This window comes from Protopterus annectens, chromosome 11.part0, assembly GCF_019279795.1.
Source record: "Protopterus annectens isolate FY-2018-M chromosome 11.part0, PAN1.0, whole genome shotgun sequence".
NCBI classification, from domain to species: Eukaryota; Metazoa; Chordata; order Ceratodontiformes; family Protopteridae; genus Protopterus; species Protopterus annectens.
Window position 1 is genome coordinate 215,662,309 of NC_056745.1, and position 27,491 is coordinate 215,689,799.

General features: G+C 40.4%; 1 protein-coding gene across 2 annotated transcripts in view; it reads left to right on the top strand.

Moving 5' to 3' along the window:
- CCHR11.PART0H3orf20 (chromosome chr11.part0 C3orf20 homolog) overlaps positions 1 to 27,491 on the top strand; it is a 2,050,812-nt gene that overhangs the window by 1,346,791 nt on the left and 676,530 nt on the right. For both annotated transcript variants that reach the window (XM_044087635.1, XM_044087636.1), the window contains exon 12: positions 23,453 to 23,627. In XM_044087635.1, coding sequence (XP_043943570.1) covers positions 23,453 to 23,627 — 175 coding nt within the window. The remainder of the gene's footprint in view (positions 1 to 23,452; positions 23,628 to 27,491) is intronic.

Sequence of the window (27,491 nt, forward strand, 5' to 3'; positions counted from 1 at the left end):
AAGGGTGACAAGGAATCTTTCCTTAGCAACCCCTTCCAGGGCTCCTGGAAGGAGACTCACCTGTCTGTCTCTGGAGGAAGTTGGGAGTCACGTATCTTTGTACCCAGAAGCCTAGCTAAAAATAACAAAAGACAAAATGGGTACAAAGCATTGTATCCAAAGGCTACTCCATACCCTTTTCTTTCCACATCCCAAATATAAAAAACATCCCAGACATTCCCCCAGTCAGAGGGAACAGGCAACTCTAGAAATACAAAAGTTGCTAGACAAAAGAGTCATCCAAACAGTCCCCACAGACCAAATAGGATCCGGAACTTACTCAAGGTTGTTTTTAGTTCCAAAGAAAACAGGGGACTGGAGAACAGTCCTGGATCTCAGCATATTAAACAAGTTAATAAGAAAATCATAGTTCTGGATGGTAACACTGCAGTCAATCCTCCCTTTTCTGGGACAAAACAATTGGATGTGCTCTATAGACCTCTAGGATGTGTACTACCACATCAAAATGGACAGGAGATCCAGGAGTCCATTTGCTCTTTTGGCTGGGAGCCAGTCATTACCATTTTCAAGCTCTGCCCTTTAGACACACTACAGCCCCCAGAGTGTTCACCAAATGTATGGCAGTAGTCACGGATCACTTGAGGCACCTAGGATTCCGAGTGTTTCTGTATCTAAATGTCTGGCTCCTAACTGTCACCGCCGAGCAGCTACTAATAAAAGCAAAAGACACCACACTGAAACTCTGATGTCAGTTAGGGATCACAATAAACTTAAAAAAATCTGCCTTATTGCCATCTCATCATATCATCTTTATAGGAGCAGACTTAGATACTTCAAAAATGATAAAAAAATGATAGCAAGTAATAGCAAAGCTTCCCCTAGAAAGAGTACTAGTCCTACGCCATCAGGTTATAAGCCTACTGTTCAAAAGGAAGGCTCTAGCAAGAACAGTTCTAAAAGTATTAGGATCTATGGCAGCAGCAATAAACTTGATTCTGTTAGCATGGTTACACATGAGGATTTTACAATGGCTGCTGTTCACTCAGTGGTCCATCCAAGGAACTACCCATGTCCCACCAGATCATAATAACAGAATCTTGCAGGAAAGACCTTCGTTGGTGGCTTCACTTGACTCATGTGACCTTAGGCCGACCATTTGTTCTCCCACAACCCTTAGCCACAGTGACCACAGATGATTCCCAGATAGGGTGGGGCGGGTGAGGCATTATCTGGGAAAGACAGTCCAGGGCACTTGGCAAGATCACAAGGCCCATTTTCATATCAGTGTCCTAGAGATGAGAGCAGTGCTTTCAGTGTTGCAGGCATTCCAGGACTCTTTTCCACTGGGAACTATTGCAATTCAGTCAGACAACATGTCAGTTGTATGGTACATACACAAACAAGAAGGAACCAGATCTTACCCCCTTTGTTGAGAGACTCTGAGAGTATGACAGTGGGAACTTCCTCCCAGCACTTTCTGATAGCAACGCACATCCTGGGGAAATCCAGCGTGATAGCAGACAGACTCAGCAGGGTGATTCTAATGCCTCATGAGTGGTCCCTGAAGCAAGAGATTGCGGAAATTATTTTCCAGAAATGGGGCCAGCCTTGCTGTGATCTTTTTGCCATGTCTATGAATGTCAAATGCAGCAGATACCTTGTCCTAATCCACCCTCTGAAGGAGTCACAGAGGGATGCACTTGTACATGATTGGTCCTTGGGTCTCCTCTACACCTTTCCTCCCTTTCCACTGATACCCAAAGTTCTTCAGAAAGCCAATGTATTGGGAAGGACCTTAATACTTATTGCCTCTTACTGGCCTCATCAAATCTGGTTCCCCTTCTTGTGGCCTCATCTTCAGGAGGAGCCTTGGATTCTGGACCCAGTTCCAGATCTTCTGATCAGCCCGTCGGGAATGCTCCGTCCATCTCTTCAAACCCTCAAGTTGACTGCCTGGCTGCTCCACTTCCAAACATAGCCAGGCTACTTGACCTTTCACCTTTAGTGCAGCATATCCTGATTTCTTCTCATAAAGCTTCTACAAGAAAATTATATGTCAGCAAATGGAGAAGATTTTCCTCCTGGGCCTTGGAAAATCATATTGACCCTTTCTCTGCACCTATATCTTCTATACTGCAATTCTTAGCAAAACTATTTCATGAAGGAGCAGCTGCAGCTACTATATGAGTTCAATTAGCAGTGATCTCTACTTTTCATTTAGGGGCAACGGAACCAAATGTTATGTCCCACAGACTTTACAAAGTCTTTTTAAGGTGTACCATCCTACTAAGACCACCCGTTAAACCTCTCCTACCTCCACGGAACCTCAGTTTTGTATTATCCTGTATGATTCTTCCCCCTTTGAACCCACATCATCCTGTGACCTGAAGTTCTTAACCTGGAAGATGATTTTCTTAGTAGCTATAACTTCAGTCAGGAGGGTTTTGGAGTTACAAGCACTGTCTATCAATCCCCCATATATGCTGTTTCACAAGGACAGAGTCTCACTACGTACAAATCCATCCTTTTTACCAAAGGTATGTTCAGAATCAAACTTGAACCATTCCATAGACTTACCAGTATTTTTTCCCTAAGTATGGCAATAAGGCAGAGTATATGTTACACCAACTGGATGTTCATAGACAATTACATTTCTATTTGCACAGAACAAAGGACTTTAGGAAGACTGACCAATTATTTCTCTCCTTCTCAAACCACAAAAAAGGTGCTCCATTTGTAAAAACAACTCTTTCCAGATGGTTGTCAGATTGCATTACATTCACTTACAAATCCCAGAACAAGTAACTTCCTGACAAAGTCAGAGGTCATTCGACCAGAGCTATATCTACCTCTTCTGCCTTTGGGGCTAGACTTCCAATCAATATCATTTGTACTGCAGCAACATGGGCAAGACCTCATACCTTTATTACTCATTACAAAGTTGATTTTATCCTCCAAGGACAGGGCTCCTTTGGATCCACTGTTCTGAAGAATATTCTTCCTTGAGCCACCCAAGAAAGATGGTGCTAGGGACACTGCCCCAACCAGTGGAAGAATGAAGGCAAGATAGGACAACATCACATAAAGAAGTTATGTTCTTACCATAACGTTCCATGTGTTGTCCCTCTCACCTTCATTCTAACATCCCACCCTCCTTCCCCCAGCCTTTGGCTCCTGGAAGACTGAGAGGATTTATCTGGTGTCTAATTTTTTCTCTTACCCTCTTCTAGGCTTGTAAATTTGTAAAATGTATGTGTATATATTAGTATACCAGCAAACAAGATCTGGGGAATTCCCTTAGAGCATCATGGGATAGGGTGTTAGCCACAAGCTACTTGGAGACCTTTAGCTTTTGCAAACTGCCAAGTTGCACCAAGGATCTGTTAGAAACCTCATCCAGTGGAAGAATGAAGGTGAGGGACAACACACATGGAACATTATGGTAAGAATATAACTCCTTTATCTGATGTAGTTTACTTCATTTGTTCTTCAACCTGTGGGTCATCAGATCCACATCAGATCTGACACGACCGCATTTTCCACCTACGGCTCAGAGCTCCATGCTCTTCCCATTACCCACAATGCCTCTGTCTCCCTTCAGATCTCGTCTGCCACCTGAGAGGAAGCAGCGTGGTCCGAGCTCCATTGTGATAGTGGTAATCTTTAAAAAGTAATTATTTACTTTTTTGGCTTTTTCTACCTATATATTTCACTCCTAACCTATCCATACCTTCTCTGGGTTCTTTGTAGCTATTTTCTTGCAGAGTTTTCTATCTTCCTCCCCTCTTTTCTTTTCTATTTTCCTCCCCTCTTTTCTTTTCTATCTTCCTCCCCTCTTTTCTTTTCTCATGGTGTGTGTGTGTGTGTGTGTGTGTGTGTGTGTGTGTGTGTGTGTGTGTGTGTGTGTGTGTGTGTGTGTGTGTGTGTGTGTGTGTGTGTGTGTGTGTGTGTGTGTGTGTGTGTGTGTGTGTGTGTGTGTGTGTGTGTGTGTGTGTGTGTGTGTGTGTGTGTGTGTGTGTGTGTGTTTCTTTTGGGCCAACTGAGGCATGGCGGAAGCCCTGAAGCCTGATTTCAAAAGGTGCACAGAGTGTGGCAATAAGCTTTCCTCGGCAGATGGCCACACTCTGTGTGCGGTTTGTTTTGGGGTGGCTCACCTCCAGTCCCCCGGTCCTATTTGTGCTGGGTTTAACCCCAGAGCACTTAAGGACAGGCGGGACAAACTGATTGTTAAGGGCCTGTTGCCTTTCTCTGCTGGGACTGAGGTCTCACCTTCCCCCGCTAAGAAAGCAGCAGCTGCTGCTTCATGTTCTCCTTCCTTGGCTCTGGGACTCACCCTCCTGCCAAGAGGCCTGGGGAGGGGGATAAAGTCAAGAAGGACCGGCCTTGCAAGTGTGCTCCCCTGACCGCTCATCAGAGGCTGCCTCCCCCACCAAAGGTTAAGCCTGTTTCCATGCCTTTTACACCTCTGCTCAGGTCCCCGAGGTTCTCCCCTGAGCCCGAGGTTCACACTATCTGGTTGCCCCCTAGGCTCTCTCCCCACTGGCTTTCCCAGCCCAATTCAGTGGCATCCTCTCACTCTCCCTACAGCCTATCTGAAGCAGAGATGGACAAGATGATGTGGAGGTCTATCTGCACTCATATCCAGATAATGGTCTTGCCAGGGCCTTCTCCCACCTGAGCCGGCACCTTCCAGCCAGTATTTAGACCTATCACTCCTTCCCCGATCCAACCTACGGTTTCGAAGTTGTTGGATCCGAGGACGGTCGGAGTCGAGGGATCGGCACCGATGATACCTTGTACCTTGATGACAGCCAGTGCCTTGAGTGTGTCAAATCTGACTAGATCAGATCCAAGCTATCAGATCCGAGGGAGTGTTCTCTGCTCCGAGCTTGTCTGAGAGAGGCATTCTCCTCAGCATCTCGACTCCTAGAGGCTTGGCTCCAACTCTCTGGTCGGATCAAGGGGGTGCAGCTTCTGCTAGGTCAGCCCAGGAGGTCTGTTCCCCCTCGGCATTCGATGTGGTGAAGAGGGTTCTCGCAGGGTCGAGGCCTCTGACTATTTCATCTTTGGAGTCTGTCCAGACCCCCCTGGCCTTGAGTGCAGGTCTGACCATTTAGACCTCTTAGGGACAGCCCATAGCCATAGAGCCCCAGGATGTTCCAGCCCTGGAACAACCCGCTTGCGAGACCTCCCTAGATATTCCCCCTGAGGAGCCCCCCAGCAAGCATACATGTAAAAGGAGGCACTTGGACTCTCCCCCAGAGTCTCTCACTGAAGACACGGACCTGGATGAAGGGTAAGGTTCCCCAAGATCACCCCCGAAGATATATCCTTTAGAGACATCATGGATATTCTCCACCAAAGAGGGGAGTGGTCCACCCCAAAACCAACCTCTGACGAGTCTGTGTTTCTGCAGGCAATCGACTCGGGCCTGTCTACCTCTTGGGTGTCCCCTCCTACTGATCCACTTGTGGATTTCATAACATCTAGGGCGTGAAAGGAGCCGGACACCATAGAGCCAATACCCAAGTGCCCGGACAAGGTTTTAAGCCCTCCCACAGACAAATTACACTGGCACAAGGGGTCCCCTGTAGATGCTATGCCGGTGGTGGCGGCCACCAAGATGGAACTCATCCAAGAGAGTTCCATGGTCCATCCGCCTGACCGAGAGTCGAGAACGTTGGATCATTTGGGAAGCGAGTTTATGCTTCAGCGGCCTTCTGCATGAGGGAGCTGAACTACATGGTGCATGTTATTCGACTCCAGAGAGATCTGGTCAAGGAAGTCACGGAGTCGACTCCAGAGTCCATGCTGGCAGAGGACAGGAAGACGTTCAATGCATGAATGGCCACTCTAAAATCTGTAGCCAACACGTCTCTGCATTTGCTCTCCCATGCCATGGAGGGAGCCGCACAGGCGGCAGGGTCAGGCGTTGCCCTCCGGCGCCACGCCAGGCTCTGCTTATGTCAGTTCTCGGAGCCCTTCAAGGCATCTTTTACCAACTTCCCTTGTGATGGTTCTTCCCATTTTGGGAAGACGGCCAGAGAGACATTGGTCCAGAGTGAGAAGGACAGGAAGACACTGTCTGCCATCAGGGTCCACTTCTCACCGCCTCAAAGGTCCTTTTCCAGGAACCAGCAAGGCCAGAAAAAGATGTGTTTCTGCAAGTCTCAGGTGTTTTCCCAAAACGCTCAGGACTTACCTTCCCCCAGAGGCAGAGGGGGATATAATAGATGCCACCATAGAGGCAGAGGGGGGTCCTAGGAATTTTGGGTCCCGAGAACCTTTCTCGGATAAACCCAGACAGCAACCCTGAGGGGTTGCCCGGCTGTCCATCTCTGGAGGCAGTCAGGGGTCGTCTGTCGCTTCACCCACTAGCATGGGAGTCCATCACTATAGATCAGTGGGTGCTGCAAGTTATATCCAGAGGATATTTCGCTCCCTTCAAAGGATCTTCCCCCATCCAACAAAGCCCTCCCAGATGTCCCACCCACGCAGCGGGAGGAAGCAGCAGTGCAGGTAGACTCACTGCTAAGAAAACTAGTCATCCAACCGGTCCCCCCAGACCAGTACGGATCCGGGGTTTATTCCAGGTTCTTTTTTAGTGCCAAAAAAAGACGGGGGGGGGGGGCCTCAGACCAATACTGGATCTATCCCAATTGAACCTGTCAGCAACCAAGACAAAATTCCGGATGGTCACGATTCAATCTATCCTGCTTTATCTGCAGGACAGAGACTGGATGTGCTCGATCGATCTCCAGGATCCGTACTATCACATCAAGATGTACAGGCACTCCTGGAGGTTCCTTCACTTCCAGCTGGGAGACAATCATTACCAATTTTGAGCCCTCCCAATTTGGTCTCACCACAGCCCGCCGGGTGTTTACCAAGATAATGGCAGTAGTAGTGGCTCACCTGAGGCTTCAGGGCATTCAGATCTTTCCGTACCTGGACGATTGGCTCTTTACTGCCCCCTCAGAGCATCTACTATGTCTGGCAAGGGACTCCTTCCTTCAACTAGCCAACAAGTTGGACATTACGATCAGTATGAACAAGTCTGCTCTTCACCCAGTTCAGATTCTAGATTTCATTGGGGCATGGCTGAACACAATACAATTGAAGGTGTTCCTCACCTCAGACAGGATATGCAGCTTGAGGTTACATGTCTTACACATCCTTCAGACCCATTTACCAACAGCTGAAGCAGTGTTAAGAGTTCTAGGTTCTATGGCGACCACAATAAATCTTCTCCCCATGGCACGCCTTCATATGAGAGTACTGCAGTGGACACTGGCAGGTCAGTGGTCACTGTTAGACCTTCCTTTTTCCTTTCCAGTGAGAATTTCAAAAGCATGCAGGGATACCCCTTTGGTGGTGAATTCAGTCCCCAGATCTCATCAAGGGAGGTCCTTGTCAACCTCCTTTACCCCAAACCATGGTGACCACGGACACCTCCCTACTAGGGTGGGGAGGGCATTGCTCAGGAAGGACAGTCCAAGGCAAGTGGTCCCCTTCTGAGATCTATCTGCACATCAGTGTTCTAGAGATGAGAGTGGTTCTTCTTGTGTTGCAGGCCCTGCATGCTCATCTTCCTCTGGGAATGATTGCAGTTCGGACGGACAACATGTCAGTGGTCTGGTATAGCAACAAACAGGGGGGAACCAGATCTTATCCCTTATGTTGAGAGGCCATGAGAGTGTGGGAATGAGCTATCTCCACCGGCCGTTTTCTGGTGGCAATGCACATCCCGGGTTGGTCCAACATTTTAGCGGACAGGCTCAGCAGATCTATCCTGATGCCTTATGAGTGGTCTCTGAAGCCTTCAGTACTGGAACAGATCTTCCTAGAGTGGGGTCATCTTTGCTGCAATCTTTTTGCATCTCCTTCCAGCGTGAAATGCAGTGAGTTTTTCGCTCTGAACCCCCCGCCGGGGGAAGCCCCCAGAGAAGCTCTGATTCATGCTTGGCCTCCCGGGCTTCTTTATGCATATCCTCCTCTTCCCGTCATATCAGAGTTTCTACAGAAAGGCCGAAGGCTGAGGAGCACTGTGATCCTCATCGTCCCATTCTGGCCTTGACAGGTTTAGTTTCCCTTACTCAGGTCACATCTAGTTATTCCACCATGGACCTTGGATCCAGTCCTGGATCTGCTTTCATATCCCTTGGGGATTCCTCATCCAGATCTGGACAGTCTAAAGCTCACTACTTGGCTGCACCAGTTCTCATGATTCTTAGGACTCAAGGTCTGTCATCTCCTGTTAAGTCCATTCTGGTGGTGGCTCATAAATCATCCACCAGAAAAGTTTATTGCAGTAAATAGAAATGTTTTTCTATATGGGCCATTCAGGGGTCTTTGGACCCTTTCACTGGACTACTTTCATTAGTTTTAGATTTTCTAGCTAGCATTTTTCATCAGGGCGCTAGTTCCTCAACGGTAAAAGTCCAACTAGCCGCCATTTCTAATTTTCATGTTGGGGTAGACATGTCTTTGTTGGCTTCTTCTATTTGTTCAGCTACTACTTGGGCCTCATCTCATACCTTTATTTCTCATTATAAACTGGATTTGGTCTCTAGGAGTAGAGCATCCTTTGGTTCTGCAGTGCTCTGGAATATCCTTCCGTGAGGGCCACCCAAGAGTTAGGTAGCTGGGGACTCTGTCCCACAAGTTGAAGAACAAATGAAGTAAACTACTTCAGATAAATAAGTTATGTACTCACCATAACATTCCATCTGAGTAGTTCTACTTCATTTGTCTTCAACCCCTCCCCCCCTTCCCCTAACCTTCTCCTTTGGGATATGACATGTCCTTTGTACCGGACAGTTATTGCTGGGATCTTTGGTTCTGTCAGGGCTAAAGTTCTTTTGTAATGCTTGTGTTGGAGGATAAGATGTTATTTGGTCGGGTATCTGATACCTGTTAGCAAACTCGATCTGAAGGGGGAAGGGAGACAGAGGCATTATGGGCAAGTGGAGGAGCATGCAGCTCTGAGCCATAGCTGGAAAATGTAGCCGTGTCGGTTCCAGTGTGGATCCGAGGACCCACAGGTTGAAGACAAATGAAGTAGAACTACTCAGATGGAACATTATGGTGAGTACATAACTTCTTTTTTCCTCTCATTCTGACACTGATTCGTAGTCAGAAGAAGAGGGAGGAGGGGTTCTTTAGTGATTTCTACACAAGCTGAAGATTCTGATTCTGAGGAAAGTGTTACTTCAGAACAGCTATCTTTTCCTCAGATCGTCACTAAAATTAAAGGGCTATTTCAGTAGGAATAGAATGAAATCTCTATTTAGAAAAACTGTTATGATTTTTTTGCAGCTGGATATTCCACAGCCTGCAGCTGCCCCTAATGTTGTATCAGGTTTAGATTATGTTGTCTTAACAGCTTACAGATGGCCTGACAGTCAACCTTGTGTTCCTCAAAAGTCTGACAGGTTATACAAAAGTAACTCAGAGTCATAAACATCTGTTTTCTAATCCTAAAGCAGACCCTACAGTTATTTATCTAAAACTTGTGCTCCTAAACAGATTGTTAATGCTAAACCCATTCCCTCTGACATGAATGAATATTGTATGCTGGATTTGGAGAAAAAGTCTATTCTTATGCTATCTTAACTTTCAGAGTACTGAACTACCAGTCCCACATGTTAAGCATTTTATTGGCTTCTTTTGAGAATATCAGGTTAACTATTAGCATCCCCTCCTCCTGTGAGGTAAGAATACATTGAATGTCTTAATTGTATCTGCTTCTCGTGTAACTAAACACTCTTTAAAGTGTTCTTATGTCTCCAGAGCTGCTGCTGCTCTTGGGTTATTTATGAGAAGCTTTGCTTAGTTACATTCTGTGGACCTGGAGATGTTAAAACTGAAATTTTAAATTCTCCCCTTGACAAGGATATTCTCTTTGGCCGTCCTACTATTTGATGCCCTGCCTCTAGGCATCAAATATTGCTTGTTCACATTTGCATTAATAATTCCAAAGCCACACTGCATACAAGGTGTCAGAATATTTCATCTTGAAGCATAAATGATGGCAAATGCAGTTTTATTGATATCTGATCTCTGTCAGTGAGTATTTGTTAGAAGTGTAAGGTGATAATGTCATTTTTTAATGACTCAAGCCACACCCTCTGGGAGTTAAAGGTACACACTTGAAAGAGCTGTACTCGAGGGAATGAATTAAGATTTGATGAAAGGGGTAGGGATTTTATTCAAAGGTGGCCTAAATTTTCCAACCCTCCTTTTCTAAGTTTAATAAAAATTTTCTTTCTATCTCTGCATCCTTTTTCAAACAGTAATGTAAGCTGCAATATGCTAACAAGCAAAATTTTAAAAGCAGTGTCGAGGGAGTTCTAAAAAGTAAGGGGAAAGTCTGACGGAACCAAGGGTAGTCCAAAAAGGTTAGAATGACTATTTGCCTTTCTACCCTCACAACATATCCCTCATTCTAGGTCTTCATCTTCCCCAGTAGTATCAGATTACTTCAGAAAATGAGCTATGAAACGCATCCTACAGAGATATAGATGGCAATGGAAATCCCGTCTTCTGTTTTAGGGGTTTGCTCCTCATCTTGTAAACCAGTCATCCCTGCTTTTTTCCCACATTTGGATTAAATATTATCCCAGGGGCAATGGAGCTAGCACCATCAGATCAAATGGACGGAAGTTTTTTTTCAAGGATGTTTCTTGTACCAAAGAAAGGACAGAACTTGAAGACCAGCCCTTTGCCTCTACTTTCTCAGTCTTTTTGTCAAGGTCCCAAAGTTCAAACTGTTATCCCACCATACCCTGTTACTTCTCATTCCTTTACTCAAATTCATGGTAAAGTTTGATTTGAAAGATGCTTAGCATCACATTTTAATTGGCAAGGATTTCAGATGTTTCTTAGGATTTTCTGTGTCTGGCTTACACTATCAGTTCTATGATTTACCCATTGTTCTATCGACTGCACCAATAGAGTTCACAAAGTGTCTGGCTTCGGTAATTACTTACTCTGTCTTTCAAGGCATTCACATCTTTACATATTTGGAAAGTTGTCTTATATTTGCAAACTCTTTTTCCAACTGTCAGGATTCTTTGACAAGTGTCATAAAACTCCTGCTCAGTCTGGGGTTTCAAGTGAGCTTACAAAACTTTTCTCTCAGCCATTCACACAGAATAGTTTTGCAGTGATATATTCTAAATACTTGCCTTGAAATAACCTTTCTTCATGTAGATAAAGTAGAATTGTATTAAGAGGTCTTCCTGAGCTTTTCCAACGAACCTCTGGTATCTGCCAAGGAATTTCTCAGGATTCTGAATTTCATGGGTTCTGTGATTACCATGATTCCCTTGGCCAGACTTCACATGAAAATAACAGTGATAACTCAGGTCAGTCTGGTGTCAGTATCAACACCCTCTACCTTTTCAGATTCCAGAGATGGGATTTATGAAAAGAGAGGTATTGTGGTGGGTGGAGCATTTCTCTCTCATCAAAGGGCTGACCATCTCCCTTGTACCTCCTTCTCAATGTGTTACAAGAGATGCGTCAGGCTTTGCTTGGGGAGGCTATATCAAAAGGGATGAAAGTACAAGGTCTGTAGAACAAGCGGGACAGAAAAAAAGCACATCCGTGTCAAAGAAATGCTGGCAGTAACCAATGCTTTTAAAGCCTTAAATCTTCTCTGGTCCCTAGGACATTTTCAGGTTATTACAAACAACACCACAGGGGTGTGATATATCAATAAACAAGGGGGTACCAGATCTTACCCTCTTTGTAGACTTGCCATGATAGCCTGGGAGGTGGCAACTTAGCTTGATTTGACTCTTCACGCCACATAAATTCTGTCAAAGCAAAATATTGTAGCAGACAAGTTGAGCAGGACCAGGACAGACATACATGAATAGAAATTGCACCCAGAGGTCTTTCTGAAATTGCTCCAACTGTGGAGACTCCTCAACTAGATATGTTTGCCTTCTTTTAAAACAGCCAGTTAAAGAAATTCTGCTCTGGGATTCCTTGCAAACAGGCTTGGAAGACAGATGCTTTCTCATTCCCATCAATGGGAATCTTCCTGTATGCTTTTCCACACGTTCTACTTATACTAAGGATCCAGAAGCACTCTATAAAGATAGTGGTGTTGGTGACTCCCTTTTGACCCAGGTGACACTGGTTCTTCCTTCTTTTAAAATTTACCAATAGAAATTACCACAAGCTTTCCCACTGATCCAAACACAAGACAGGGGCTGCTAGATACACCTACCTGAAAACATTTCAGTTGACTACCTGGATGATAGATTTTTTTGAAACTCTTTAGCCAATTTATTGTTCTGAGAACATGCAGCAGGTTCTAAAGGAAGCGAAACAAACCTGTTGTTAGAGAATCATTTATATGTAAGTGGAAGAGATTTTCTATTTTGTCGCCATGCTAAGAACCAGGACCCATTTAAGGCCCAGATGTCACTGGTTTTAGATTAGCTGTGTGAGTTAATATTCTGTGGCCTTTCTTACTTAACTCAAGATTCATCTTTCATCCATTTCTGCTTGTCTTTCCTTAGAACCTCCTCTTTTTACCTGCCCTCAAGTCAATCATTTTTTCTGTCCACCTAGAAAACAGCTGGTTCCTCCATGGTATCTTAACTTTATGCTTGAAAGACTGACACTTCCATTTGGACTGGCTCATCAGGCTGATTTGAGGTTCTTGATATGGAAAACTGTATTAGCCATTGCTCTGACTGCTACAAGAATAGTATCTTGAGTTACAAGCTCTTACTGTGAGTTAACCCTACCTCATTTTCCAAAAGAACATAGTTTCTTTGAAAATAAATCTTTCTTTTATATCTAAAGCAGTTTCAACTTTGAGACAATATTTTAAACACCCTGTATTCTTTCCAGAACCAAAAATGAGGGAAAAAGAATGCTACATAGTCTGGATGTCCACAGGCAGCTCATATTTTACTCAGACAGGGGTAAATCCTTCAGGAAAACTGATCAGCTATTTGTCTCCTATGAAGGTACAAAAAAGGCAACCACTGTCAAAGCAGATAATTTCTAGATGGTTGTCTGATCATGTTTCTTTCTGCTGTCCTCACCGCAACAATTCACTTCCAGAGGGATAACTCTACCAGGGCTTTGGCTTTCAGAAAAGTGGTGGACTGTATTCCAGAAGCAGCAGCTTGGTCTTCTGTATATAATTTCACAAAGCATTGCAAACTGGTTTCCTTTTCCATGTCCTGAACAAACTTTGTTATGATGAGTCTCCAGGGGATTCTGTATTCTTGAACTCTTTCCTCCTCCCTATATGTTCCTAAACTGTGGTAATCTACCTATATAACTTAGGCTACTGCAACAGTGGTCTAATATTGAACATAGTGCAGATGTGTAAGTAAACTTAGCATAATATTAGATATTCTAACAGATAAATTCTCAAAAAAGTTGTATGTGTAGTTACTCTATTCTTGCAGACTGCCATTCAAAAATTCAAGATGTTGGTTTTCCTGTGTGTCTCATAATGTCATATTATCCAGAGTATGATGTATGAAGTATAATTGAGGAGTAAAAAGCTGTACTTTGAAACTTTTATAAGAAAATCTTAAAAAATACTATCAGTTGTAGGTAGCATCAAGATAAACTCAGAATGGCTTGAAGAAATTAACTAATGCAACATTTCCAAATTTATTGATATTAAAACAAAAGTATGTGTATCAGTTCCGTTTAGGACATGAAAGGTAAAGTCTATCAAAAGACAAATACATAATGGTATAATATTAGATCTTGAGAAGTAGCATTTTTTGAATTTTCATAAATGTTGCAGTTTAAGATTAATATTTGAAATTAACATTTCCTTATTAAAGACATTTTATAGGTAAGCATGGTATTATAATTAAAAATGTCAGAATGTGTCAAGTCATTTTGGAGATAAACATTGAGCAAAATGGATTAAATAGTCAGAATTAATAGCACAACATGGAAAAGTTAGTGTGTTTTTCTCTGAGCTTCTAAAATTATCAGTGTATTTTTAGATGGGCATCTCTAAATGCCTTATATGTGAATTTGTAACTCATTTACCCTCTCCTATGTTTAAGTGTTCATTCTTTCACGTCTGTCATTATAGGACACATTTTTCTTTTGTTTTTTAGTGAGTCTTTGCTGAAACTGCTTGATTCCTTTGGTTTCTTTGGCTTTATAGGATGGTCAGATGTTACCTCCATAATATAGTTTAGATCTCAGGAGATTTTTACATATAGGCATAAAATGTCTGCTTTTCTAGGGGAAAAGAACCTTAGAATTTATCCTGAAGCTTTGATTTGTGTTCATAGGTAGGTACTAGGCTATTGGCCCAAGGGCCTACATAAGCCTAGCCAGCAAGGTTCCATAGCTTACGCCACCCAAGAAAGTTATTTTCCTGTGCCACTGTCCAGCAGAGACACAGAAGTGTTCCCCAGGGTGTATTTCCTATTTCCCATCCACTCATCAAGATTTTTCTTGAAGATTGCTAATGAAGAACTTTGCTTGACATAGATGGGTAGCTTGTTCCAGAGTATAGGAAGTCTCTGGGACAGGAATCTATCCCTCCAGCGTGTCCTGTTTATTGTAGTGACAAAGTTTAGGTCCCTAGAGCGTCTAGCTCGGAGGGATTGGGATTTTTTTAGGTGTAGCATGTCCAACAGCTCTGGATTTGACATAGCTTTATATGTTAAGCAGAGATCACCTCGGAGTAGATGATATACTACGGAGTAAAGCTGGAGTTTTTTGAGGCGGTCAGTGTAGGACATTTGTTTGAGGCCAGTAATCCTCTTTGTGAGGTATTTCTATGGCCTTTCCAGCTGCTGCAGATGTCTTGTGAGGTACATTCCAAAAGGGGCGTTGTACTCTATAATGGGTCTAATGAGTGATGAGTAGAGGGGAACAATGACCTCTTTTTTCCTGGATGAGAACCCTTTTATGATGAGGTGTGCCACGTAGAAGGACTTCCTGACTACTGTGGTGATGTGGAGAGACTACTGTCCACCTGGGTCCCAAGGTCTCTTATCATGCATTCTGTGTTAAGTAGATTGCTGCCTATGTGGTAGTTCATGGGTACAGAGTTTTTACCAAAGGGGATGACACTGCACTTTTTGGCATTGAGCTTGAGGCCATGGCTCTGACACCAGGCATCTTTCTCAGTGAGGCCCTTCTGTAGGATGTTTACATCATTTGGGGACTTGACTATGGCTCCTAGTTTGCAGTCATCTGCAAACTTCGTTAGCCAGATGCCTTCTGTGTTAGCCTGTACTTCGGAGAAGTAGATACCAAACACGAGAGGTCCCAGGACAGAACCCTGTGGTACTCCACTTGTCACTGCTTTGAGGTCAGATTTGGAGTCTGCAACTTTTACAGTGTGGGTTCTGTCAGTGAGCCAGCTGGCAACCCATCTTATGACGTAGGGAATTATACCTAGTTTAGTGGGTTTTTTGTAAATGTTTATTGACTTAAATAATGAATTTACTGTCAACTCTTTCCCTAAAATATTGCATTTTTCTGCATGGAGTATAATTCATTTCCCCATAATGCATGTTATATTATGTTCTAATTTCCCTCATTTAACTGTTTAACTTTTCAGTTGCCTTAGCATGTAACAGTCTCCCGTTGAACATTAGAAATCTTCCCCATATTCTTATGTTCAAAAGAGTTTTAAAAGAAACATTACAGAACTCATGGATCTGCTCATGCCAAAATCCATCATGATACCTTTCAGCTACTAATTGACTTTGTCTACTAACTTCATCTTTTTCTACTCATTTTATCTACTCTATTTCTCTCTCTTTTTCCCTTCCTTGAGACGTACACTCCTGTACATCTTGGTTTCTCTTTCTTCTATGCCTATCTTATATTTCCCTAGTACTACTCTTTACTTCTTCTTCCCTACCTGCTGAGTACCACCTCTTAGTCAACTTTTTTTTTTTGCTCTAATAACTTATATGTTTTTATTTAAACTTCTAAGCTGTAGACTATGTATTTAAAATATCCTGTAAATTATAACCAGATATAAGGAGATTCTAGTGACCAGATATAAGGAGATTCTAGTGTACCAGATATAAGAAGATTAACGGTTGGAAGTCCGGTGATTTGTTTTACCTCCTGTAGTGCGATTTTTGGTGTATCCTGTAAATTAAGTTATCTGTTTGCAACAATTTTTTGAACTTATCTTTGTAATTGTAATGGTTTTCTGTATAAGGTTTTTCCACCTGGGCCTCCGCTGAAAATGGGCTATTGCTCAATTGGACATACCCAGTTAACAAATGTCAAAGTAAAATAAATACATACAAATATTCATATTTATCACCCTGTTAATTTACTGCCCTGTGTTTAAGACGTTTAAGTAATTTTGAAGGTAGATACTTTTCTTCTTGCATTCTTATTGGATATGTTACTATTGTCTGCATACTTTTCTTTCATGAGTTTTCCATCCATTGGAATATCACGTGTCTCAGCAGAAAAAAGCAGATACAGGCCCATTACTGAACATTGTAGTATTAGTTCTGTCCATTTAATGTATTTATTTATTTAATATGAAATAGGGTGGCCACGGTGGTGCAGCGGTTAGCATTGCCACCTCACAGCAAGAGGTTCTCTGGTTTGATCCTTGGCTGGGGTGCCTTCTGTGCGGAGTCTGCATGTCCTCCCTGTGATTGTGTGGGTTTCCTCCTGGTGCTCAGGTTTTCTCCCACATCCCAAAGACATGCTGTAAGTGGACTGGACACTCTAAATTGGCCCTAGGTGTGAGTGTGTGCGTGTGTGTGCCTTCTGTGAAAGGTTGGGTGCCTGGCTGGCAACTCGACACCGTAAAACTCTACTGCCAATCATGAGCGGACAGGTGATCCACTGTGGTGACCCCTAGCCGGGAAAAGCCGAAAGAAGAAGAAGAATTTATTTAATATGAAATGAAATGCAGTGGCCTGTCCTGCCCATGTAATGTACTATTCCATCTTCTATTTAGCAGCCATTTACATATCCATGCTCTTCTGTATCCAGTATATAAGCAGTAATTCACATTTTCTGTAGCTTTTTTAATAATTTCTGATATTCACAGTTTTAAACGCTTTTCTAAAGTCTGTGTGGTCTTTGTCCACCTGTATTAATTCACTTCCCTCCAAACTGGCCTTATCTATGAAACTTTGAGGTTAAGTAGCAATGAACTTATTTTCTTTTTGTGTATCATGGAATTACTCTATTAGATTGTTCAGTTTTGTTTCCAGTTACTTAATGTCTACTAAGACTTTCTCATATAGAGACTTCCAAGAAAGCTGCACATTGAGTAACAGCTTAATTCTAGATCTCTCAATGTGAAAACAGACACTTGGCAGAGAACATCAGTGGACCTAGATTTCTTGGTAAATTTCAGTAACTGGCTAGTAAGTGCACTGGCTGGATGCCAGGAAAAAAGAAATAGGGAGGATGTGAAGGAAAATCAGCTACAAAAGGTGACAAAAAACACTGACTGGGAAAAGTAGTGTAGCTGTTCAGCAAAAATCAGTGCAAGCTCCAGACATGACTTCTAGTAACCTAGAGGAAAATATAAGGCAACTGCACACAGACCTGGCTAAAATAAATGAAACACTGATGGAATATATCAACTCAAACAATAAAAGGCTGGAAAAATGGACAAAACTTTAAACTTTGCAGAAGGTGATAAAACTGCAAAACGCAGAGGTCGAAATAAAGAAAAGTCTGGCTGAATATGAGACTGCACAAGAAGAGATGTTTCAAAAAATAATAGAATTAAAGGGCAGAACATGTAGTGAAAACCTGAGATTTTCTGCTGTACCCTAGAAGCTGGAAGGAATAGACTATTGATTTTATGAAAGCACAAATAAGCAACAGGACTGGTATTCCACAACAGGAATTGTTAATTGAAAGAGCACATCATGTGTATGCTCTAAATTTAGCTATGAGAAAATAGCCTAGACTTTTAATAGTAAAGATGGAGTCTTACCAGCAGAAAAAAGTTGATTCTGGAAAACCTGTGGCACAAGGACAAAATACTAAAAGTGGGAGATAGCAGAGTGTTTGTGGAGAATAACTTCTCATTATAAACCAGGCAGAAGAGGAGTAAATTGATCCCATTATTCAGGGAATGTCAAGAAGCAGGCTTAAGATTCAGACTGCTGTACCCCAGCTATCTTCAAAATATTTTCCCTGGAGGAACAAAATCATTTTTTGATGAAGCACATGCTAAGGAAGAAATACAAAAGTTTGTCCAACAAAAAGTTAACTGTGAGACATAAGGAAATTCTGCTTCTTGTTCTTCTGGTAATAAAGACCACAGAGACACAGTGCCAGTAAATCCTTTTACAATGTTTTAACTGAAAATGCTTGAGAGAGGGAAAAAGGCATAAGAGTTATCTAAAAGTATCAAGAGTATGTTGGAAATGAAGCAGACACATGGTTTGGGAGAAGGAGATGAACAGGAATAGAACAAGAACATCTGGAAATATTGGACCTTCTTAAACTTGTAGGGGATTCTAAAGCATATGCCCTACTTCATATCATTAACATTGGAGAATAAAATCAGTAATTTGGAAATTGACAAATGTGGGATTACAAAGCAATAGTTATATTTGTGAAACATGGCAGAACAAAAAAAATCTGGACATGTTGAACTTTTTTCAACTTTGTTAAATTTCTAGTGGGCTCTAAAACATATGCCCTGCTTTATGTCATTAATGTTTAGAAAATAGTCAGGAGAGGGGAAGAGGAGGGAGAAAGTTAACTGTAAGTAAAACAATTTTTTTTATTAATAGTACTATTTAATTTTTTTTTTTGCATGTTATAAAGTTGTTTCAGTTATTTTTAAGTGCAATAGGGATATTAATGTAAATAGATGCTCCTGTTTTTCTTTTTGTATCTTTCTCCCTTCTTCTCTCATTCTCCTCGTTCAGTTTTAAGAAATGTAGGCACTGCAATGTAAAAAAAAAAAAAGATCTGGTTAAAAAAGCATGACAAAAGAAAAATTAGTGTGTATTTTCTCATTCTTGCGTAGAGGAATGACTGTGTTAAGGTCATTAGCTTAATCTAGTAACAAGTTTCAAGAGAAAGCAAGTAAATGAAAAAGAATATTGAATATTGTAAGGCTTTTTTCTAGAAAACAGTTTTGTATCTGGTACTCATGTCTCTAGCAGACAATCTGATAAAGAGAAATGGCTTGGAGAAAATGTTTTCTGAAAGCATTCAAGTGTTTTGTCAGCTGAGAGAGCTATAAAGATAGGGTAAAACCGGACAGCACTTAATAGAACCACAGGCTATATCATATATCGCAACATGGATAACCTTTCTTTCAGGTTAGCTTGAGTCTGTGTGTGTCGCTGTCAGCTTGGAATATATGTATGTACCTGTTAGGAGAGTAAAACTTTAATATTTGAAGATGTACATAGTTTTGTGTTTTATTAATTTAATAGGTTTTATGTGGGTATTGGGTATGTGAAAGTGTGTATTTTTGTTTGAGGGTTTTCAGTAAAACAAAAAAGTTTTGTAAGATGTGACTTAGGCTCAAATGGAGATTACAAAAAACAACTGTATAAAAGATTAACCTGCCAAAGAGTACATGCATATAACATAAAAGCTGAAACTAGATATTAACAAAAAAACTGTTATACATAAAAGGTGGGAATAATAATTGCACAAGGATATGATGCTTTCTAAATGTCTTTAAACATTAATGGTCTCACAGATAAATACAAAAAAGAAAGAGTAGTGAACTGTATTCAAAATGTAGAGTGCAAATAAATATGTTACAGGAGACACACTTGGAAAGAACTGAACATGCAAATTTGATAAAGAAAGGTTTTTGGATGGATATTTAGAGGAATACCTATGGCAAAGGAAGAGAGAAGTACTTATATTAATTTCAAGAGAAACTCCAGTAGTAATAGAAGAGGATAAAAAAGACAATAATGGTAGATTTGTAGTATTAAGGGGCTAGTGGCAAGTGAGGAGGATTAAACTGGCACGTAATTATATTCCACCAAAAACTGCTATAATGGAGTTTGAGAAAATTCTGGGAGAAATAATTGGCTTTCAGCAATGAATATTACTTATAGGTGTGGAATGGAATTTGATTTGCAATAGTCAAGATGTGTCTGGGGTCCTAAAGGGAAAATATAACAAAGGAGGGCAGATTTTTAAAGAAATGTATGAAAATATTTTGCATGGAAAATGCAAATTCAGTGCTTGGAGTTAGTAGTGAATTTACATATTATTCCCCAAGATACAAAAACAGGGCTAGGCTAGGCAGAATTTACATTTCACAGGAACATCTGCATTTAATTTAAGGTCTTGATACACACCCAATGACTATTTCAGATCATGCACCAATAAGAACTAAAATAAAGCCACATGGTAATGAAATAAAAATGAGACACTGGCACTTTCCCACCTATCTGTTGAAAAGAGGAATTTAAGGAGTGGGGTACTGAAAATTATTCACAAGCTATTAGAGAAGACAGAAATTTCTTCAGAAAATATAGCCAGGGAGTGGGATAAAATTAAAGTGGAGTTTAAAATAGGGTGGAAATAAATGAAAGTGAGATTTGTTTAAGAAGTAACAATAATTATTTAGAGGGACTGACAAATGTTAAAGTATTAACATCCAAAAGCCACCAATGAACTATTCAAATCCGTAACAAAAACAAATACTAAAACACAAGAATGGTAAAACTTTCTCAAATGCCTCAAAAATTTATCAGGCATATTTTTATCAGCTAGAGGAGAAGTTGTGGATAGCAATTAATAAAGAGCTGAAGGATTTTATCTGGGAGGGGAAGAAGGCAAGAGTCAAGTGGGATAAGCTTATTCTTCCAACAGAACAGGACAAATTGGGATTACCGAATTTGAAGGGGTATTTCAGAGCAACACAGTTAAGGCTGCTATGACCATAGGAGGTACTGCCAGCCATGTCAGGAAAAATAGGACAGTGGATGTATGACTTCTGCCAGCACAGCTAGCTATAATTTTGTAAATAATTATATGTCATTTGGATATCAAACTGATTTGTACATATGCTTGTGCTGACAATGCATTTGTGAGGTTTGCTTGTGTTAAAATGTATCAACAGTGCACCCTGCTGGAATGAAAAGAAATATACATGTATTATTGTAACTGAATTAAATGTATATGTTTTAATATAGAATACTGGGACAGCAGAGATAATCAGCTAGCTTACTTTAAGAAAAATAAGGGAAATTAAAATGAGCTGTTAAACCAGTAAAACAGCAAACCCACAGTACTGAAAAGGACCAGAGATGGTGGGTCTGGAAGAAGCCTTTGTTCATTAGCTCAGTAAAAGGAGGGGAGGCCCCAGGCACTGGCATAAACATTTAGATGTGTATTGTAGCTGTCTATGCTAAATTCCTGTCTCATCTTCAGAGGTGGATACAGTGGAGTCAGGTGACCAGATGAGATCCCGCATGTGTGTGTGTGTGTGTGTGTGTGTGTGTGTGTGTGTGTGTGTGTGTGTGTGTGTGTGTGAAAAATCAAGTCTCACAGTGTGTGTGTGTGTGTGTGTGTGTGTGTGTGTCAGCTACTTGGAGCAGGGACACAAAGCACTAGGCTTACAGAGAGGGTATAGGAAGTCTTGGACACTCAACAGAGGACCTAACCCTAAAGCTCTACTGGTAGGGAGTCTTATTGAGGACCTGGATGGAGACAGAAAGATCCAGACCCCGGACTGGGTGTGTACCCTGTTTGCTCTAAATGGAAATTGGGCTTGATGCAGAGAGGTCTGCATCTGGAAATACTGAGTGTATTTATTTGTATTCCAAGTACACATCCATCTCCAGTGTAAGTGGAAAGGACATAGGCTCATGCGTGGGGACATCACATATTGGTGGTTGGGATTCAAAGTGAAATCCCCACGCGGGGCCAGTAATCAAGGAGCCTGAATCCTCACCACTGGTACTGAGTTTTGAAGACAACAGTTATGATCCACAGAATATTGAAATGCTAATAGAGTATATGGCAAAATATAGATTAACTTCAAGGTTTCACTTCTTTACAATAAAGTTTTATTTTTGTGAGAGAAAGTTTCAAATTTCACTGTTATGTAGGGAGAATTGAAGGTTTGTTTTTATAATACCAATGTTCATAATTGCATTTCTGGAAACTATTATTTGGGAGCTTAACTTCCACTTATTTGACGTCATTTTGGACTGTGCCAGGACTTGCAATAAATTTATCCTCCATCCTTGTCCACCACACAAGGTGCTTGCTGTTGCATGCAAATTTATTTATTTTAGTCTCAAACCCCTGTATATCATCAGACTCAAATATGCTGAACAGTATCAGTTCCTGTACTGAACCTTGTTTATAACACAGGTACAGTATACACAGATACAACATTTCATTTCAGTATTAATGAGTGACACCTAACTCTCATCTCTGCTTTCATTTGTTTGGTACCTCAGTAACTACAACACTGAACTAAGTCCACATGAGTTTCCTTAAGGTATACTATGAGACAACAAAATCTTATTTAAGAAGGCACAGCAGTGAAACACCATCTCTGTGAAGATCTGTAAACACATAACTGCATCCCCCTTTCCTTCCCAGTTTTCATGCTATCCAGTCTTTTCATACTGTTTTTTTTAGTTTTTTATTTAAAAAAACGTTTCAAGCATCAGCAGTTTTTGCAGCATTTTTCAATGTGCTCTTAAGTATGAGTATCTCCAGGGTCAGTTTTAAACATGACAGATTTGTTTTTTAATTGTTCATTTGGCACAGTTATCTCAGAACTGTATTTCTTTTGTACTGTGCAGCACCGAACTTTTCTAGTTGATGTTTGTGCTTTCACATTCAGTACATATCAAATAAGTATTCAATAACCTATAGTAACTCTCATTTTATTAATGAGTAGTAAAATGCATGTATACATTGAAGTATAAAGGCATGAACTGTTACAGAAGTCTGTTTACAATAAAATGAATTTGTAAAATACACTTTAGGATTCATTTTTTTAACTGCAACTGTAAAACTCCAAAATTTGAAAAATTAATCATAACAGAACGGTCTGGTGAAATGACTTTCAAATAACTGAGTTCAAAATAGCTTGACATCACAGTCAAGAAATTTATTCTTGTTAGATGGCACACATTTATCAAGCTGTTCAATCCAAAATAGAATCCCCATTTTAAATGAGCATTTTTTGGTTTAACGACTATTTGTAAGTCAAAAAGGAACCAGTAAACTCAGAGGCCTTAATGCTTTGATATTTTAAAGTTTTCTAGAGTGTTTTAAAACTGTAATGCTGACAATAAAACATACTACTTTTTACATTTGACGTGTTTAGGTAGTAAAGCATGACTTTCTGAAGTATGTCTCTTTATTAGAGTGACTCATTTCTTATACTTTATGAAAGACTGCACTGCTGATAATAAAATTATGTATACTAACAACTAGTGAGGAGTCATAATATTTTTTTCATCCTTTCATAATCATACAGGAATCAGCAAAATTCCTTGATCAGAAATCAGAGCTGATGAAATCTTTACCTGATTTTCCAGAAGATGATGCGTACCATATCACAGATTTAGAAACAAGTTCAGTACTGAGAAAAATACGAATAAAAATAAATAACATTATTGATGACTGGATGGAACACTACCGCATTGCCACTGGTTAGTAACATTATATACAGTCTATCTGGATATCAAAGCTTTAAATGTCATAAAGTGCATTGTTAGAAATAAAAAAAAGAAAAAAGCCTAAATGCTCTCATTTTGTTGTAAAGAACTTTCTGCCATAACACTTTACCTACTCTAACTCTGATTTTGCATTTAAGCAGTGCTTTGTTTTTCTGCATGTGTTCATTTTCATTAATACAATTTTATACTTTAATTTTGATGTGATAAATATCATCATCTCAGCTAAGAATTACTGGGCAGATCTTAAGAGAATCTTTTTAACCTTTAAGTAGAAGTTAGAGTTGTGGTTTGGATATAGACTTTTGGTCTCCGTCTACTTGGAGGTTGTCCAGTAGTTCCTAGGCCTAGTCATAACATTATAATGTTGTAAATTAACATCAGGGGTGGACAACTCTAGATGCCGGGTTTAAGAACACAACAGCTGGATGGCAAAACTTTTTTCATATAACAGTCTGTCCTATGACAGAAGCAGTTCAAGTGAACTTTCAGAAGAAAACCTTGCAATGTTTACAAAAATACTAGTCTCTAGTTCTTACCACAATACACACAACATTTACTCATCCTAGCTCCCATGAATTATGAAGAAACACAAGCTTTATTGCCTCTCCTAACAGGAGCTTTTAGGACTTTAAATATTGTATTGCAATAAAAATACTCACTACAAATTACAATCAAACTGGATAACGGTATGATCAATACCAACCAAGAAATACGTTTTTCTTAAATAGCAATCTATTTTATGGAGGAAGTAGTTTATGTTGGGGAGTGTTATTCAGTATTAAAAGGCATTTGATTCATTTGAGTGCGGTTTATTGTCTTTTTTTGGAGATGGGTAATGTTGAACAGATATATACAAATGTTGGTTAAGGCAATGTAATGATGCATGCTTAAGGATTGTGGCAGATGCAGTGATGACCAACAAAGTATTGTTGAAAAGAGGTACACACATTGGAGGATTTAGCTCAGGCTGTGTCCTGTGAGTAATGCTTGAAGCATTCTGATATGAAAACAGTACTGTACTTTGTGAAGATGGAACAAAGTGCGAGCATGTGAGTTAAAAAAATGCTTTTGTTAGGTTTGCAGCAATCTATTGTTCTTTATTTCCAGCCAGCACACGGAATGTATTTTTGTAAAATCAAACGTGACTTGCTGCAAGTAGCATTTAGTGGTGAAGTTCACTGTTTTAGAAAACAACATAAATACTCTATTCATGAGGTCTGAAGCCAGTTTTTTAATAAATGGTTGATAAATCATGTTTTAGACTCTGATTTTGAATTTACTAAACCTTATCTCATCTTGTAAAATCCAGATGTTCATCGTATAGATCACTGCTGCAGTAGCTTTAGCTGTAAGGAATATATCCTACCAAGGATATAACAGCCAGATAGCTTCCAAAGCTTCCATGCACCCAAACTGTCAGGTTGTTTGAGCTGAGCAGACTGAAAGGCAAGTCTGAACACAAAGCTGTTCAGTGTTTTACTGCCACCAAACAGTGCGTTCCTCTGAGTCTTTCTAGCATCGATGGTCGGTTTGTGCTTTCCTTTCTTGGGCACATAAGCTCTCTTTGGGGGAAAAAACTTCCATTTTCATCATTTTGTTGATGTTTTATTACTTTCCTCTTCGCAAAAGTTATTTTAAAGCTAGGAGTGTTGTGTTTTAATGGACTGTCTTGAAACTTTAATGAACTTTTAAATGGAGCACTCATTTTTTTCTGTCAGTATAAAAGTAGTATAAAGTAACCGAAAACATTTTTTTCTGTGAAGAAATTGTATTCAATTGTATTTTGTTGGGGGTAGCATAGTCATTTGAAGTGCTTTTTACTCTCTGTTTTCTGTCAAAAAGTAACTTTTGTGGACTATTAGTATTTATTGCCATTTGCTACTGTCTTCCCTGGGAAAGCGGATACATTTTTGGCTTGACCATGGAACAGACTACCACTCCCATGGTTGGTCCTTCTTCCAGCTACAAAAAGAAAAAGTTAAGCAAACAGCCTTTTCCACATCAACAGGCTAGCAGTTTGCCTCAGCCACAGGTGAATGACTCTGCTATGGCCATTTGTTGTACCTCAGACCATTCATCTTTTACTCCAGATCTCTCTGGTGTACCATCTACAACTGCTATAGACAGGGGATTAACCACGTCCTCTATAGATGTTGAGATCCCGTCAGTGGACAAGGGAGATCCACTCTTGTTGGTCCTGGGAGAGGGAACAGGGGAGGTTTTCCTGTTGTTTCAGAATGCTGTGGCCATCCCTGGAGAAGCAATTGCTACCATAAATAACATGGTTGGCCCCATTTTTCCTATCAAAAAGAAACAGAAAACCAAGCATGTATCTACCCCTTCTTAAATTTCTTTGGATACGAATAGCTTACTGGGTCAGGCTCAGGGTTTAATTCAGGATATTGATCTTTCTTGTAAACTAGTTTCTGATAAAAGAATAAAGGATTCTACTTTTCATGAAGAGAATCAAGATTCTGAATCTAAACAGGAAGATGCAGGGATGGATGCAGTTTGTTTCTCAGATTTTGGATGTAGACTCAGAGGAGAGCTCGGTTTCTGATTCTTCCTATGGGGGGTCTCTTTCTCTGAGACTATTGCTAGAATGTGTCGGTGTCCTCAGTGGGAGAACACTGAGGTTTCTCAATCCCTCCGAAAATTCTATGACCTGTAACAGAAGAATTTTCCAGAACCTGCACCCATTCCTCCTGTTCTGTCTGCTTTTGAGGATGTGTGTGTTACTGCATGCAGTTTTCCTGATAGCCAGCTGCTGCCCCTAAAAAGGCAGATAGGATGTATAAAGTTCCTCAGTCTTTTAATTTCTTATACACTATTCCCAAATCTGACCCAGCACCTATAGCTTTGGTCGGTATCACTTCTGCTAAGCAATTAGTTAATTCCAAGTCTGGTATCATTGATAAGGATGAGAAAATTATTGATAGGTATGGGAAAAACTGATTTTCGGAGTTTTGACTTGTCAGGCTCATATGTCAAAGTTTGTTCTGGCAAATTGTGAAAGTATGAAGAATCTTGAGCCAAAGGGCTCCCAAAAAACATACTTGGTGATGATTCTGTTTTTTGAGAATGTCCTTCGCTTGTATTTTAGCCAGAGATCGGGAGTGAATCAGAACTAAATCCTAGGCATATCCTATGTTCAAGAAAAAATAAGTACATTTAAGCTTGCATTGCACTTTTTTGAACTGCATTTTGCTTAATTGCTGCTTCATTTTTTCTGTTTTTATTGCTGTGATAGCTTTTTTCTGCACTTTGAATTTCTAGTACTTCTGTATTTCATAGCATAGGCTAGATTCAGTTTTGCTAAATCTAGGCCGTTTATTTTACTTGAGCACTAAAACCACCCATCTGAGTTGGGGATTGATGGAAAAAAGCTCAGTTTTGGGCTTTCCTTTTGGTTAATTTGTGTTAAAACTGTTTAATTAACTTTGCTTGTATTTTAGCTGTAGATCTAGAGTTAATCTGAACTAAATCCAAAGCATCCACTGTGTTCAACAAAAAAAAAGTATATTTTAATCTTGCATTGCATTTTTTTAACTGTATTTTGCTTAAATGCTGCTTTATTTTTGCTGTTTTTACTGCCTTGACAGTTTTTTCTGGACTTTGAATTTATAGTACTTCTTTATTTCATAGCATAGGCTAGATTCAGATTTGCTGAATCTAGGCTGTTTGGTATTACTTGAGCACTAAAACCAGCCATCCTACATTAAGAAGACCCTCCTGCACCCTTGGGCAGACGTGTGTAGCTCAGGACCTATCTGAGTTGGGGATTGCTGGAAAAAATGATCACTTTTGGACTTTTCTGTTATTTAATTTGCGTTAAAA